The 13,993-nt window shown below is 41.8% G+C and overlaps 1 protein-coding gene across 1 annotated transcript in view; it reads left to right on the forward strand.

The window, feature by feature from the left end:
• Positions 1-9,473, forward strand: part of FBLN1 (fibulin 1) — an 84,079-nt gene extending 74,606 nt beyond the window's left edge. Inside the window, exon 17 of the mRNA XM_087767339.1 lies at positions 8,266-9,473. Coding sequence (XP_087623465.1) covers positions 8,266-8,405 — 140 coding nt within the window. The 3' untranslated portion in view covers positions 8,406-9,473. The remainder of the gene's footprint in view (positions 1-8,265) is intronic.
• The last annotated feature ends 4,520 nt before the right edge of the window (positions 9,474-13,993 follow it).

The following is a 13,993-nucleotide window of genomic DNA, read 5'->3' on the forward strand; positions in this document are numbered from 1 at the left end:
TAGGTTCCAGGAGGCTGAGATAACCTCTCGGCTTCATTAGTGCAACATCCATATGAGTTTAAAGAAGTTTGCTGACATTAGAGGCGAGCCTCTGTCCGTCCTTTGTACGTAATCATACGTACCCATGGCCTGACACAGATTAGCAGACTATTTAAAGGCTATTTTTGTGATTCCCAAAGATCCATTGCTTAAAAAAGGGTAGTTACTGTTGTGGTGTGGCAGCTAGGACTATTCATCTCTGACAAGATGAGGACCAGAGTGTTTTTTTGTGGGGAAACAGAGAGCCAGTAACAGCCAAATGTAGGACTTCAGAACATAGGTTGAGATTATTTGGAAGTTAATATAAAGCCCAATAAATTATCTGAGTTTCAGTTTAATTTAGGCTCCAGCTCCACAGCTCTCACCACATTCCCTGGTACTTGAATTTTTCCAAATTAATCATTTCATGTGCCAAGTAGCCATTTAAAGCACAAGGAAAATAGCTAAAGGAAAAATTATAAGGTGTTTTTTGTGTCATTGAAATCTCTCTCTTGTAGGTGTCACTAGCAGCTCATCCCAAAAGTTCCATCTGAAAACAGACAGCGCTAACTCTCACCATGTAATAGCACGTTCTCTTCACAAGCCTTCCTGTGGTTTTTTCAAAGGGGGCACATTTTGTGATGGGCTTGAGCTTTCGCTTACGATCAGACCTGTAGACTCATAGCCCGAGGATTAGGAAATTTAGGGGAAAAACTGATTTGCTTGGGCTCTTATGCATCTCACATGGGATTTTATTTATCTCATGAGGAAAAGAAATGAGTGTATTGCTACCAAAATGTCATATATTCTGCATGAACAAGCTACGCATTTTTCAGCCCTAGTATGTATGCCGGCTTCTCGCCTGTTAAGCCTCATACCCTGCTCAGCTTTTCAACCCTGCTGGCGTGCCTGCCTTGCTGGTGCGTACTTAGAATCATAGAATCATAGAATTGTCAAGGTTGGAAAAGACCCTTAAGATCATTGAGTCCAACCGTCAACCTATCACTGCCAAGTCCCTCTATACCATGTCTTCAAGCACCGTATCTATCCGTTCTTTAAATACCTCCAGGGGTGGAGACTCAACCACTTCCCTGGGCAGCCTGTTCCAATGCTTCACCACCCTTTCGGTGAAGAAGTTTTTCCTAATATCCAACCTAAACCTCCCCTGGCGCAGCTTGAGGCCATTTCCTCTCATTCTATCACTCGTCACTAGGGAGAAGAGGCCGACCCGCACCTCGCTACAACCTCCTTTCAGGTAGCTGTAGAGAGCAATAAGGTCTCCCCTCAGCCTCCTCTTCTCCAGGCTAAACAACCCCAGTTCCCTCAGCTGCTCCTCATAAGACTTGTGCTCCAGACCCTTCACCAACTTCATTGCCCTCCTCTGGAAGGAGGTTAGAAATGGCCTACTACTTGGTTAGAAATGGCCTGGGTATCTCAGAGCTAGGCAGCCAGTGAAACAGGCTGTATATCGGGCAAAGAAACACCGTCACACCTAAGAATTACCAAGAAGATACTAGGAGATTCTTTGGCTTTCCTCAGCCCTTAGACCCTTTGCTGCCTATGACTGTATTTTACAATGGAGCTGATATTAACATTCTTACGGAGCCATATTCCACACAATAATTCATATCATATTTCATATACCAAGTTGCTGTTAATACTAATGCAAAATATTCTTTTTTTTTTTATATACGGTCAGTAGTTCCACTTGCAGTAGTGTGAATGAAGACTAATTCTCAGTTGTCCTATTAGTTTCTGATTTGTGAAAGTTGATTTTAACAATGCATGGCCAGGATGCCAACACGAAAAAAAATTCAATAGCAGTGTGCGCTTATTTTGAAGGAAAAGCAGACAATGAGCTATGCTCAGACTTGTTTGTCTGCCTTTGGTATTTCAAATATATATCCCATTCTTATTGTCTTAGATACTTTTAACAGTGTTTAATTTAAAATAGATCTCAGAATGAATAAAAAGATGTGTTTGTTCTATTTAGGACTGGATTAATATGTTAACTACAGATTAATGATTCAGAAAAGTGGACTGTTCTTTTCACTGCTTCATGCTCTTTCAGTAACTCCTCACCATCCATCCCAAGATTAGTCAGTCTGTGGTCAGTTTTTAGCTGACCACAAATCATACAATTAAACAATGTTAAAAAAAAAAGGCAAATTTTCCTAAATAAATTATTTGTTCCCAGAAAAACTGGCTAAATTAGTACCTGCCTGTAATGTCAAGTGTGAAGTCTTGCACTAATGAAAAAGGGGCAGTACTGTTGGATTCAACTGATAGTAAAAAGCCACATATCTCTCTCTTAACTTGCCACCTGAGAAGAATCACAAAAAGGAGACTGTGTGGTTGCTGTGAGCACAAAGGAAAAAAAAAAGGTAGTTTTGTTACTGTCCTTGGGCATGTGATGACCGGAACAAAACAATACAGCTGTAACCCCGTGTATGGGGGAAGAGATGGGAAGGTGGTAAGAGGAAAAGAGCTCTTGTGCTTCTTAACACAGAGCTTGAAATGTGGTTGAGGGGATTGATCACATTTTTGATAACTGTGTTAATTGTATTTTCCTGAGCTAGCCCACAGGTTATTTGGAAGAACAATTTTTGATTTGGCAGTAATTTGGATTGTTTATATATACACAAATACATATGCCTGCATATGCATATGCAGGTAAGGCAAGAGGAGGTTTACTTCAGCACATCCCCTCTTCTTCCAGCAGTCATCAGATACAGCTCCCCAGCAACCAGCAGTCCCTGGTGCCTCTCCCTTCAGCCTCTGATCCCTTGCCCGCTCCACTAACACTTCTCAGCTTGATTTTGGGGGGGTCCTTAAAAGTTTAGGTTATCAGAGGCTCTCTTTTTGAGGAATGGGTGCAACTTATGTCTGTAGTGTGTTCTTAATGATGATACAGATTGAAATATTTGACTAGACTCAAGAATCAATCCCTGTGGAAAATCTTGCAACCTTCACCTCTAGAACAGAAAACGTAACATAATGCACCCTCTCTACCAACCCAAACCAGCCTTTTCTAGTGGCAGTGTGAAAATAAGCTGCTTTGGTTCTGCTTTGCTTTCCAGCAAACTGTGGAGATCCCTGTTAGAGGAACTTTCTCTAGAGAAAATGCAAATGGAGTGTCCAGCAAGAGGTGTAAGGAGCACAGTGACCCAGATTCATTGCAAGTGTAATTGCTGCAGGTTTTGTGGTTAGCAGTGGGGAAAAAAAAAAAGAAAAGGGTTTTTTTAAAAAAGTATTTTAAAGAGTTTTGCCAGTGCTCCTTCAGCGTGCTGAGCAGGGAGCTTAGCACAGAAGTCAGAATCAGGAGTCTGGATTTCTGGAGACCAAATGTTAATGCATGATAATGCGGGGACTTGTCATCCAGAATGGGTTAATGTGGTAACAAAACAGCAGTGTTTCTCCTAAGTTCAAAATGGACCTTCTTAGCAGATCAGCTGCATAATGCAAAAATACAAGCAGAAACCAGACACAGAGGTGAATTGCCTGAGGGTCTCACATATTTCAAAGCAGAGAAATGTAATGATATCTTAAAGAGGTACAGACAAGCCAAGGAATACCTGTGGCATCTGATTACAATAATGGAAATTCTGCTGAAAGGCTTAGGTAGATTAACAATATTAACCTTGCTGTCTTATTTATCCCATCTTCTTTGATAAGCAAAGCCTCAGTAATCCAGTGACAGTGGCTCTAAGACTGCTGGTTGTTTTCATTATTCTCACTTGAAAATAAGTATTATATATTATTTAGGTTAATGTCTTCACTACACATGGTGACATACTTAGACAAAATCAAAACATGAAACATGAAAGAAGAAGAAACGGGGCAAGAAAGCAGCTCAGTGTATTAATTACAGAGCTTTAAAAGTTCTGGGCCGTGGTCAGACTATCACTGCAGAAATAAATGTGACATCCAAAAGCTTACTGCCTCTCAAGCCAAGGCTGTTTGCTTACACAGATCAGCAAATGGAAAGGATTGGCATAGATCCTGTTTACAATAAGGGCAAAGTGTGCAAGAAAAAGGAGTCTTATCATTGTTTTCTAAAAGGAGGTCAGCAAACCATGAAGATACCCAAGCAGATTTGGGATGTGTAATAACATCTCTGCTCAGTTAACAAAAAAGCAAAAGCAGACAAAAGTGAGCTGATGGAAAGTAGTTTGCCTGGCCTGTGATACGTAGGGTTTTCTGTAGGTCGATTCTGTGTTTGGGTCACAGATTACAAGCCGAAGAGTATAAACAGCAACAGCAGCACATCCGACTGGAGGGTCACAGCGCTTGCTTGCATAGATGTGCCTGTAGGCAAGACAACAGACGCTGGAGATCGCCTGGCACATGGGACTCAGCAGCAGTGCGAATCTCCTTGTTCATTTATTAACAGTGATTCACCCTGTTTTAATATAGACAAATATTCTCCTGGCCTTTTTTTTTGTGCAAAATGCTAACCTAAGCTGAAATCTAATTTTGTTGGAAAAGGATTTACCAACTGTAGAGTCTGCAGCTTTGGTCCCAGAGAGGACCAGCTGATGGTGGTATTTGAGAGCACTCTGTTTTCAGGTCATTTAATGAGCAACACCATTGTTCTCCTGGCATCCGATAGAGAGTGACTCACAGGACAGTGTGTACTGCTGCAGCGATCCAGGACCGAGTCCCAAACTGCAGTTATCCCCATGTCAAATCTGAGTGGCTCCATCCATCTACTTTAGATTTAGGCTGGTAAAAAAAGAGATCAAAAAGCAGCTGCTTAATTTCTACCTTTCCTGACTTTTCAGTACATTTAAAAATTGTAACCTTCCTATTACTATAAAGTATGTTTTTATACTTAATATTCAGCTATAAATGCTGAAGGATGCCAGACCACAAATCTGGACGCAGCATTAGTCTGCCAAAAGGCACAGTGGAATAACATGTTTATGCAAATGTTGCAGCAACTGATAAATCCACGTCGCTTAAAAACATCCAGAGTTATTACACATGGCATCTTCAAATGTGTCCTGTGCTAAATGCTCTCGAGATACTGACTGATTCATTGAGCCACGTATGTGAATTACATGTACCAGGCCCGAGTCTCAAGCTTTTTCTTTAGACATCTGTTTGTGAGAGTAGGCAGAAGGCACTGCTGGCCTTCTTTGGGTCTAGAATAGCTGCATCTCCCTTGTACCTGACATGAAAGGCACAAAACAGTAGAGAATCAGACACAGGTAGCGTCAAAAGGCAGTGACACATTATAGTAGGTAGCCTTTAACAGCATTTCTGAGACAAGTCCTAGGACCACTGCAACAGGATCACTGGGAATTGGATAAATGTGTAGCCAGGTTTCCGGCTCTGAGCAGCTTTGCTATTGCACAGTTTCCACCCGCGTTTGTCCTTGAGTTTGGTGGAGAAAAATGCTCAGGTTTTCCAGTTTAGCACTTTTCACCAAACAAATGGAAAGCTCTCAATGAGTAAATCTGCCAAGAGCTGAAAACCTGTCATATGCTTTTGTCCACTAGAACATTTCAAGGTTTTTTTTCTTACTCTTTTTTTTTTTCTTCTGCCCATTTAGAATGACTGCATCCTTATACGCATGCTGTACCGCAAACCCATCTGACTGCATCATCCTGTTTGTTTAATAGGAGAGGAAGGGAAATAGTTCTTTTGCACTGGTGGTCATTTCAGGACCATCCAGGACATTGGCACAACAAACTGGATAAATAAATATTGTGTTTCTGTGTACATTCCTTCAATTTCTTGCTTGAATATAGCTGTCTTAACATGGGCAGCATTCGCTTCTCAGACCGTTATTAGGCTTGATTTTAAAACTGCAGCAAGAGAACTGTGTTGAAGAGTACTGCCACATGGATCACAGTGTGTTTGCCTGTTCTGCCTTGAAAATAAAGGTTCCGTTTTTTCTGCCTATTAGCAGAATGCATCCAAACAAGAATGACAAAGTTACTAATTGCTTTGAATGCTACATCAATAATATACGGATAGATGCCATACTGTGGCATTAACCATCCTCAGTGGGATTGGACTACAGCAGACTCTACTAGAGCAGAGCAAGAAAGTGTAGGACACTATAAAAAGATTGCTAAATGGAAACAGCAGCCTTTGCCATCTGAGGCTTGGTGATGACTGCATGAGCCGCTAACAGGGTGGGTTAAACAGCTTGCCAGTACGGAGTGATTCCAATGCTGCGTGTTTCCGTGGTTGTCAGTTAAAGCACTGCCTGCAATAATGTGATGTGTTGTTAGCAAAATGCTTTAAATGCTACCCTAAAGGGAGGGCAATTTTAGCAAGGCTTTTCTTTTTCAATATATCATCTGCCAAGCCCAGTCATTTTTATAAGGTGCAAGACAGTAGCCAAGAAAACTATAGAAAAAAAAAAAAAAGTATGTATGTATGTACATATAAATTGTAGGGGGAAGACTTAAAAAGTGTATTCATCAAATATGGCAAGCAAAGTGAATGTGGTGAAAAGTTCGCAATTTTACTGCATGCTGAAGATATTAGTTGGTATTTAAACAGGACAAAACTGTAATGTCATCGCTGCCTTGGAAAAAGGTGCTGACAGCCTGCATAAGCAAACGTTTATCTCTCCCATCAGATCTCAAGCCAATGTGTTCATAGGGGACTGCTGTAGGAGCTCAGCTGGGACTCCAGGAAGGCGCTGGTGTGCTGCCTGCTCGTGAAACATAACGCTCAGCATGCAGAAGGAATACACCTTAAATATTCTTTTCTTAAACGGTGGATTTCCTTCTGAATCACATGCCCTGGCAGATAAGTCAGTTGTCAGAAGGAGGGGTCTGAGGAGGGGGTCTCCGCCAGACTCTCTGTGCCTGCTGGCTCACCTCAGGCTTACACGATTTTGACCTTTTGGATACATCCTTTCAGATGTGAGCCGTTTGGTAGCTCCCTACTCTAAACACCGGACCTAGAAAATAACTGTGAAGTGAGAACATGTTTACAGTCTGATCCTGAGCCTTTGGAGTCAACGACAAAGCTCCCGTTGACTTTCTTTTGTGTAGATCTGAAGATGTAACACTATTCTGTTCAGCCACATCATGTCAAGGCACCGATAAGACCTTATGGCCCAGATGGGCCTCCCCGGGGTCCTCCCCCACACCCTGCCAGGAGCCCCATTTCAGCTTCAGTCCCTGCCTGAGCTGTGCTGGCAGAGTGCTGGTCTCCAGCTCCATCACAGCTGTGGGTCCTCTTGTTCTAGACCTGACCCATGTGTTGCCTTCCTAGTTTGACTTTGGCCCTCCGTCATCACCATGAACTTGCCCAGTGATCTGGGCCCTTGGTTGTATCCGGCTGCCCCCTGGCCTGCCCTGCTGCCTGGCTGGGGTGGTGGGACAAGCCCTGGCTGGAGAAGCCCTGCCCTGCCACCCCCCGAGGACCTCACCACTCAGCCCCCAGCAGTCCCCGTCCTGCTGCGCCCCTGCACTGGGGCTCCTCCTTGTAAAACAAACCAAAAGACTAGAGCCCTAAAAGACACGGCTCACTTCTCCTTTACCACCATTACCATTACCATCTTTACCATTATCAACAGTGGTGTTGGTGAGGGAACGGCCACCATGCATGTGAGGAGTGACACAGGCACAGATGCTGTGATAGTCCCCCTTTCCTCATTAAACTCGCCTGCTTTTATTCCAGTTGCTTCCAGTGAGGTTATCCATCCACGATGCAACACGCTGTCAATTTACAAATTAGTGTTATCAGATATTTATAGGGAAAGTGTTCATTTTATTGCTGCATTGTAATTGCCATTACAAATAATTTCTACTGTTCCAAATGAAATGTGGTTTTCAACATGGTACCAGAAATTGCATGGCATTCCCAGGTGTGCGTGCTTATGTACTCCTCAGGGCAATGTGTGTGCTGGCTTACCTAGGGAAAGCCTCCTTATGTCCTACCTAAAAAGCAGCGTCACAGACTTCTTAAGAGAGTTTATTGCTCTGAATAAAAGGTAAAACAAAAATTCTCATTTCAGAATATATAGTTTTTCTGCCATTAGCAACATTTTAGTGCTCTTTCTAGATCTTCTGCAAGATATTTTGATTGAAAAGTTATATTTTATTCTTATTTTGCAAACTTTCTTGCAAGCCATTTATGGATCCAATACATAAAATAACTTTCCATCAGCCATGCTGAAAATGGAGTTTTTGTCTTGCTGAAATGGAGCAGGGTGTAGCTCATCCAAACCCTTTTGATTCCCCTATTAATCTCAGCAACCTATTTCTATCCCAACAGGTGTAGTTCGCCAGGTGAGGCCCATTGTTGGACCTTTCCATGCCATCCTGAAACTGGAGATGAACTACGTCATGGGTGGAGTTGTATCTCATCGTAACATTGTCAATGTTCACATCTTTGTCTCCAAGTACTGGTTCTGAGAGAGCGTTTAAAATCCCAGACAAGCACGCCGCTCCAACCTAAATCATTACCACAAACTATTATGTCATATACTTGTTTGTAAAACCCAATAGTGGTTTTTTTTGTTTTATTTTTAAATATTTGGTTTAGAGTTTAAGACAAATAACAAGCTATTATGGTGATTAGACATAGGGTGGAGCAAATTAAGTGAGCCTGATGTAGTAGTTGTCTGTAGAAGTAAGTAGTGTGTAAAAGTGCTCAGCTGCCTTTTAAAAGTTTAAAACTATTCTAAATGTTTAGGCAGATCTTAACTATTGCTCCTTGGCTGGATAACCAGAGCGACTGAGGATGTGCAACAAAATAGATGCCAGAGTTCACTGGGATGAATATGTGGTATCTTTGGACGGAAGAAGTTTGGTAAGGATTAGTAATTTCACCTCAATATTAACTACCTTGAAGGAGGCAGATTGCCAGAAAGTGCTGAATATTTGCTTTTGGGACCCAGTAGGATAACTCTGAATAGGCGCCCAGAATTGCTAATCATCTCTGAAAAGTTTAGCCTAGATATTTAACAAGCGCCATTCAGCTACCGCTACAAGAGGAAGTGCCAAAGGAATTAGAAATAGTAAGAGACTAACAATCTATTGCACATATTAAAAAAATACTTCTTTTTTGTACTTATTATTTGATTGTAAGATTATGTTTGATTCTAATTAAACAAATACCTCTCATTGAAATTAACCTCTTACAAGGATAACGCATATTGCTTAAATTCCATCTCATCTGTACTCAGCAATACGCGGGAAACTCAGACCTATAACTCCTGTCTATTATAGGGTAAAGCTCCATATCTTTTTAAAATTGGTAATAAAACCAGCATGTTAAACTGTACACTGCCTATGCACCAAACCAAGGCATATGTAATAATATAATGAAACTCTCACAAATAAATGAATGTTTAATGTATTTTCTGGGCATCAAAGTAACGTATCTTTTTTATTACAGAACAGAAAATAAATAGCTCAATGTTTCAGTTTGTTATGTTTGTTAAGATATGAGGAAATAAAGTCAGATGGGAAATACTCAAACGTGTGCTATGGTTTCTGCTTACCAGAAAAATTGCATAATATACAAAAATATATCTCCTGTAAGCGAATTAATTATATGTATATATTACACATTCCCCACTCAAAACAGTCCACTATTTCATCAGTCATTATTGGTGCTAGGCATTTGTCTCTTCCTTTCATACAAAAGCCCCTGAAGCTTAAGGGAATCTTTCCATTGACCAGAATGATCTTTGAATAGGACTAATAAAGACCCTCCTCTCTGATCCATTGCAAATAAAAGACCATAACAACTTTACTGTGTACGTGCAGAGCTCTTCATTACATTCTCTGCGGCAGGGAAGCCTCTCTGCCTGCAGCATTCTCACTCCTTAAACGAAGATTTTATGGTAACATATTCTCATAAATAGAATTTGACTAAAGGATACCCTCTTGATGGTATTCGTTCCCCCCACACTTGGAGAGCATCCCAACCCCATACATAGCCTGGTTTTCAGGATGCCATCAGCTTAAAACGTGTTCAGTGTTGATAGTGCCCACCTCTACAGTCCTTAGGATTTCAATAAATAGTTACATATTTGCGTAGAAAAATGCTATGAAGCAGATATATTTAGAGCAGGTGATCTTCATCATTCAACTAACTAATGGAGCTTCTGGAAAACTCCAAAGTACAAAAGATACTATTGACTTCAGGGATTACTGGCCTAAATAATTCCGATTTAGATTGCAAAGTAAAATGTTTTATTACTCTAACAAAGTCCAAGAAAAGGCGGATAGAAGACTCTCCTTAAATCGTCAAGTTCTTTTTCTTGCCAGTGTAGGAAAAGTAAGTATCCTTAGTACCAAAAATTCAAAAACTGTTTCCATCTGATTTTCTAGACTGTAATTTTTGATCCTTTATTTCCTCTGTAAGTGGTATTTAGTTGCAGTGGAAAGAACTTCGGGACAGCAGAAATCTAATTTTAGGATCAAACTGATGAACAAACTAATTTACAAGCTTCTTTCTGTAAAGGAGAAACCACACACCACCACACACACGCACACCTCTCCCCTTCTTCGGTCTGCACTTCTGAGTAAAAATAGGATAGAAGAAGGATTACCACTGCTTCCTGGAAAACTGTTTTCCTACATTGTCCCAAATAATCTTTGAAAATTGCAAGCAGCTTTTTAAATAGTCCTGATGTCATATGAGAACGTTGATCCAGGAGATGATTTTATGTTTCGTGTTTATAATAAAATTAAAGTGTGCTTAGTGCCATGGTCACTGTGACGTGTCTTAGCTTTTAATAGATCAGCATAGAAAAACTAGATAATTCAGTAATGATAGGAAAGATTAAATATTTCTCTCATCCAAACCTATGACAATAAAGTTTCATTTGTTGCAAATGGGACAAAGTAAAACTATTTGTAATTTTTATTGGCAAATCATTAAAGCTGTTCAGGTGGGAGAATGTGCTTATGAAATTGTCACCGAGATCCACTCTGAGGGCTTTTCTTTCGCTGTGCTCTCTTTGGATTGATTAGATCCAAGTTCAAGTCATTTTAATTGTGGGGAAACAGAACCACAAGTAACTGAGCATTGAGAAGAAAACAATGAGAACAAGTACAGAGTGTTCATCAGTCTGCTTCAGTCATACACAGAACGACATCACGTGCTGTGGAAAAACAATCGCACACCGTTAAAAGAATGAGTAATAATAATACACAATTACAGATACTACCTAGGATCAAATTACCTGATAAACTATCTTCGTTGATGCTAGATGAGTACGGAGAGACAAAAATCACTCGCATGAGCAAAGGCTCACCGGTGCTAGCCAGATTCTCGACGGGAGGAGCAGCAGGTCCCAGGTTGTTCTGCCGAGAGTCAGGCATCCTGCATAGATGGGAAGGCTTCTTGTGTGCGACAGGGACTGCTTTGAGGACAAGTCTTACGGCAGGAAAAACTGCATCATGGTTATTTCCAGTGGGATTAGGACAGTTTGCCTTGGTAAGCAGTCTGTGTACGTAGATGGTTTTGAGTAATCGGGGCCAGAGCCTTAGTCAAGTAAAATAATAACAAACCAGGAATATTTCAGATCAATTTGCTGATAGACTGATCTACTTTCTACTTCTTCAGTTTAATAATCACTTCTTGATGGATCTGTAATTTATTAGCAGATAGAGAAGGCAAAATAGCATAGGGTATGTAATCCTAGCGTAGTTACTCCTTTTACAGAGGAGGGGCACGACAGCCAAGGACAATAGCAATGAAGAACAAACAAGTTTCGTAACAGTGTTCAAATCGGTACGTTCCACGTATGATAGCTGGAGAAGCTTGTGCAGTGACGACTAAAGTTATTTCATGATTTGGAGAGAAACACTGTGCCTTTCCAGGGTAGCTCTCCTGACTACAGTGTATGGTAACTCCTGGCAGCCGCTGGTGACCGACTGTAACACTCCAACGTGGCAAACTGCTGGTCAGCACTGTGAATACGTCCATTCTCTGGAGCTTGTGCAGCATTAATGTCTTCCTGACTCAACCACAAAATCACACTATGCCTGAGTTTGGCCCATGAAAAATATTATAGCATCCACTTCGCCCACGCAGTTCGTGACTGCTTCTGTGCCTGAACACATGCAATCAATCAGTTCTGCCAACGTGGCCCTGGTGAAATCTGCCCTGTGCAATGCAGGGTGGAGTGAAAAGCAAGGCCCGAGCTGACTTCTGAAGCAGAGTGAGTTACACCGGTGTCACCAACATGTGACAGACTGCACTTTTTACGGGAGCAGGTTCAATGCAGTTGTGTTCTCGCATCCATACCAGTATAAAGGAATTAAAACAGGGATGGTTTCTAGATTAAATACAGTAACTCTTTATAATGATCTGTAGTTCAATTAGCAAGTGATTGTGGATGACAGCCCATGTTTCAAGCCAGTTAAAAACATGCTTACCGGTAACTGAAGTGAATGCAATTATTATTTAATATCTAATTCTGAAGAGTGGCACAAAGCCACCAATTCAACACCAGCGGCTGCCTTATACCATCTGGTATGTAGGTACCCCCGTGAAGACAACTCCTTCCAGGAGCGTGTGTCAGAAGATGTTTACATACGGTGTTTGTTCCACTGAACATGGAGCATACACTCATCAGTCAATGCGATCTTGCTACCTCTGTTTTTTTAAATGAGTATTTGTATTTTTGGTCTGTTTGTGAAAATGTTATTGATGTGGAAAAAAGTAGGTGCCAGCTGTGGCAGAAATGAAGAGCATGGGCTCTTCGAAACATTGTCTGTAAATGGTAGCCTCGAGCAATCCTCTTGCAACATTTCAGCAGCCTGGATTTAGTATTCTAGAAAAAGCTTTTACACGGATGCTGACACACGACTTTCCTGTATTCTGTGGTGGAGTTAATCCATATTGCATAAGAAAATTTTGTATATGTATATATTAGGTGTAGCTTGCTAAGTAGGCTCTTTAAAACACGAAATCCTGATGCCTGAGGAGCAATTCACACCTGCTGGAATGGACATGTACATGCCATGACCATATTGCTTTATCTTAACCAGCTGAGCTTGACGGCTTGTCTCCCAAGTCTCTCGCTCTTGACACTAGCAAGATCACTAATGCAATGGGACAAGAAACCCACCCCAGGGATGCTGTCTATGGGATGGGCTTTCCCAGGTTGGTAGTCCTTTGCAGAAGTTGAACAAAGGATCCGTTCCCTTTGCAATCAGGTATGTTACATACCGAGCCATTTTAATGTCATGTATATTCCAAACTTCCCATGAAATTGCAGCAAAGTCTAGCCTGTGTCCAGTCAGGAGTAATTGCTATTAGCAGATGAGCCAGGGGGAGCTCATTCTGAGTTTTTCCTGTTAAATTCCAGGTTTAGAGGCAGTTGTGTAAAAATTTATTTCATCAGAAGTAAGGGTGACGCACTTAGTACTGTCCCTGTTAAATATGCTGCCAGATGATATCCTTTTTGAGCAAGACAATAATCTTTCTTAGTTGATAGCTTGATACACTTACTGGCCAGTTGAATCCAAGACATTAAAGCCTAGCCTGGAAAACCCCATATTGCTGCTGCTGCTGGAAGCGCCGAGGCCAAGGCCAGGCCGAGGGGAGGACTGGCAACGCTTGGCCATGGTTGACATGGTTGGGCACAGCACACGTGCAGCACAGCCCAGGCAAGAACCAAGGCTGAGGGCCCCAGTGCAGCTCCCAAATCGATGTGTGCAGGCCCCAGCTGAGGCTTCTGGAAGCCCTTCCGCACACCGCTTTCTCCATGGTGGCCGGCTTGGCATCACCCAGCCGCCCCACGTCAGCGCTGGCCTGGAGCAGTGGTGGCCAAGACCCCAGGAGGAGCCGGGGGAAGCGGCTGCAGGGGAGGGCTACCGAGAAAGGCCGTTACAGGTTGGTCGTGCTAATTAGAGCTTGTTGGCGCATTCAGGGCTGTGACAGGACTTGGTACCCTCATGGCTGCCATTATGGGCAAATACATCTGATGGTAATGGAGAAATTGAAGAGCAAGGAAAATATGTGGAAGAAGTTATGAGAG

The sequence above is a fragment of the Nipponia nippon genome, unplaced genomic scaffold (genome assembly GCF_047370975.1).
Source record: "Nipponia nippon isolate SJK-2023a ecotype South Korea unplaced genomic scaffold, ASM4737097v1 scaffold_3, whole genome shotgun sequence".
In the NCBI taxonomy this organism is placed as follows: domain Eukaryota; kingdom Metazoa; phylum Chordata; class Aves; order Pelecaniformes; family Threskiornithidae; genus Nipponia; species Nipponia nippon.